The following is a 2,982-nucleotide window of genomic DNA, read 5'->3' as shown; positions in this document are numbered from 1 at the left end:
CCCCTCCCCCCGCCACCTCCCTACGCGGAGACACAGACAGTCACTGACGAGACAGATACACACACGCACACGCACACACACGCGCACACATACACACACACACACACACACATACACACACACACACACACACCCGCACTGCTGCAGCTGATGTTATACATGAATTATCCCACGCGCATTGTCTTGTCTCGTCGGCAGGCCCCGCTGGCCCGTGAGGTTGCAGCCCGCTCGCCCTGCTGCTCCAGCTTCTCCAGCAGCTTCTCCAGGCGGCTCCAGGGTGAAGACAGGGTGGCTCCAGGACCACAATGGCAGCGGGCTGCGCTGCGCCCCGGGACAATGAGGTTTGCAGAGCGCCCGCCCCGCCCCGCCTCGCCCCGCTCTGTCGAGCTCCTCTTTATCTTATCTCCCGCCACCTTACACCTTTTTTCCCCTCACGCTTCTTTTGTTTTCACCGCCACCTTTTTAAGGGATACACGTTTGACAAACCTTTTTTCCTTTTTTTTAACTTTGGCGTGTTATTCATCCGCGAGAGCGAGGACCTCTACGTATTTGATAACGTGCGGTTTTTTGTGTCGCTCTTATTCTCTTTCAGGTAATATCTCGTGGCTTACCCGACAGCTGCTGCAGGCCGCAGCGGTTGAGCAGCGCGCGCTTCAGGCCCTCGACGCTGTCCACGTCCTCGGAGATGGTGAGCGGGCCCAGCGGCAGCGGCGCGGCCCGGGCCAGCTGCACGGGCGGCAGCGGCGCCGACATGGCCTGCATGGCCTCGCCCTGCGCCTCGCCCGCCGGGGCCTCCCCCACGACCGCCTCACACACGGCCTCGCCCTCCTCCGACTCGTCACCTAGGGGCACACCAGGAAAAGAGAGGTCAGTGCAGCACTCACTAAAATACTCGACTTTTTCGAAAGTTGTAGGAGTCCGAATACACCAGCCGATCACGAACATCAAACACGCGTTAACACGGGACGGGCCGCGAAAGGAGCTACGGCTACGATACGATGAGTTTGGGCTGAAATGTCAATAATTCGGTTACGTTACCACGATGAGGGCGAAAACTTGGAGAACAGCACAACGGCCTAAACGCACCAGACCAGCAAGAACTTAAGAAATAATTCAAGGTGATTTAAAAAAAAGACAAACACACCGTATTTTACAAGCCAACGGCCAGTTGATTTTCGCTAAGAAAACTGACAAAGGGAGTTAGGACAGTCTTTTGGGATAGCGCGACGCATCCGTGCAACACTGGCGAATCTGTTTAGGACGGACGAACAAGGGCGAATCTGAGAAGGGCGGACGAACAAAGGCGGATCTGTTTAGGACGGACGAACAAAGGCGAATGTGCTTTTTCAGAATTCCCGCAGACCTATCTTTGAACGCTTCATACTCTTCGTTCAGAATTCCCGCAGACCTATCTTTGAACGCTTCATACTCTTCGATGTGACGTTGGATCGCTTCAGTTGAGGTCGTATTCTATTGAAGGCTCAATAACGGGTGCAATGATGCTTCGTTCATAGTGATCTGACGTCAAATCGAGGAGTGAGAGACTTCTAAAGATAGGGGTGCAGAAATTCTGAAAAAGCACATTCGCCTTTGTTCGTCCGTCCTAAACAGATTCGCCAGTGTTGCACGGATGCGTCGAGCGAAACAGATACAGCAAAACAGTTAGAATATTGTTGCACGGACGCATCAGGAGTAGGCAGTTCCGTTAGGCATCCGTACGCGTGCGTTGCCTGCCTCCCAGGCGCTCCGCTGAGCGCTCAGCGCCTCCGTAGTAGGCAGTCCCGTTAAGCTCCCGTGCGCTCGCGTTGCCTACCTGCCAGGCGCTCTGCTCAGCGCCTCTGCGGTAGGCAGTCCCGTTAGGCAGCCGTGCGCTCGCGTTGCCTACCTGCCAGGCGCTCTGCTCAGCGCCTCTGCGGTAGGCAGTCCCGTTAGGCAGCCGTGCGCTCGCGTTGCCTACCTGCCAGGCGCTCTGCTCAGCGCCTCTGCGGTAGGCAGTCCCGTTAGGCAGCCGTGCGCTCGCGTTGCCTACCTCCCAGGCGCTCGGCGCAGCGCACCCCGGTCCCAGCCCGCCGGCCCGACCCGGCCCCACCTCTCGGCCATTTATCGAGTGTCAGGCTCATGCGGCCTGCGGGACGCGGCAGGACGCGGCGGTGCGGGGCGGGGTGTGCGCCCTGCGGCCTGGGGCGCGCCCGCCCCCGCCCCGCCACGCTGATAGAGGGCACCCCGTCAAACGAAAACTGTCGTTTGTAGTGGCCTCTGCCCCGCGCGCCCCGCTCGGGCGCCAGGGGGCTCGGCCGGGCCCCTACTGCCCAGGACACCCTCAAGATAAAGTTTGAGAGGGGGTGGGGGTGGCATAGGGTCCGGGCGAGGGCGCGCCGCTGCGCAGACCCAGCTGGGACAGGGTACCAAAGTATCTCATTCGGTTGGCAATTGGGATGATATGACGAGGAAAACCGGGGGCTCCTTCCCCAGCATCCTTTTTACTATCATTTCATTATATCACTCCTCGGGTCAAGGTCGCTAGGTGGTACAACTTTTCGCCACACCCTTTTTTCGCGTTTCTCTTTTCGCTGTCGCTTTGACCCTAGTTGTAGTTTAGAGGCCGCCGCGGCCCCGGCGTAGTGTCCGGCGACCGTAATGGGGCAAGTACGGCCCTTGGACGGGTGTATTAGGCCGGCCAGAGGGGGTGGGTTATATACATGAGGGAGTACTTGCGGAGGGTGGGGCGCGGCGGGGTGTGGCGGGGCGGGGCAAGTCCCGAGGCGTTCCAGCAGGGAGCGCGCGGGGCGGTGGGTACGCCAGGGAGTGCGGTGCGGCGGGTGGCACTGCGCCACCACGCCCCGCCACGCCCCACCACGCTCCGCCACGCCCGGCGCTCGCTCCGCCTCTGCCTGACACTCGATAAATGAGCCGCATGGCTGGCGGCTATGACGTGGACAAAGCTCTCCATATTGTAGGTGGCGGAGGGAGGAGGCGGGAGGG

At 59.9% G+C, this 2,982-nt stretch overlaps 1 protein-coding gene across 1 annotated transcript in view; it reads right to left on the bottom strand.

Moving 5' to 3' along the window:
* Window positions 1–2,982, bottom strand: part of LOC127749485 (zinc finger protein 784-like) — a 165,707-nt gene that overhangs the window by 147,064 nt on the left and 15,661 nt on the right. Inside the window, exon 2 of the mRNA XM_052267729.1 lies at window positions 612–842. Coding sequence (XP_052123689.1) covers window positions 612–842 — 231 coding nt within the window. The remainder of the gene's footprint in view (window positions 1–611; window positions 843–2,982) is intronic.

This window comes from Frankliniella occidentalis, unplaced genomic scaffold, assembly GCF_000697945.3.
Source record: "Frankliniella occidentalis isolate FOCC.00 unplaced genomic scaffold, Focc_3.1 Scaffold58, whole genome shotgun sequence".
In the NCBI taxonomy this organism is placed as follows: domain Eukaryota; kingdom Metazoa; phylum Arthropoda; class Insecta; order Thysanoptera; family Thripidae; genus Frankliniella; species Frankliniella occidentalis.
Note: the sequence above shows the minus strand (reverse complement) of the source record. Positions and strands in the feature narration are given on the sequence as shown.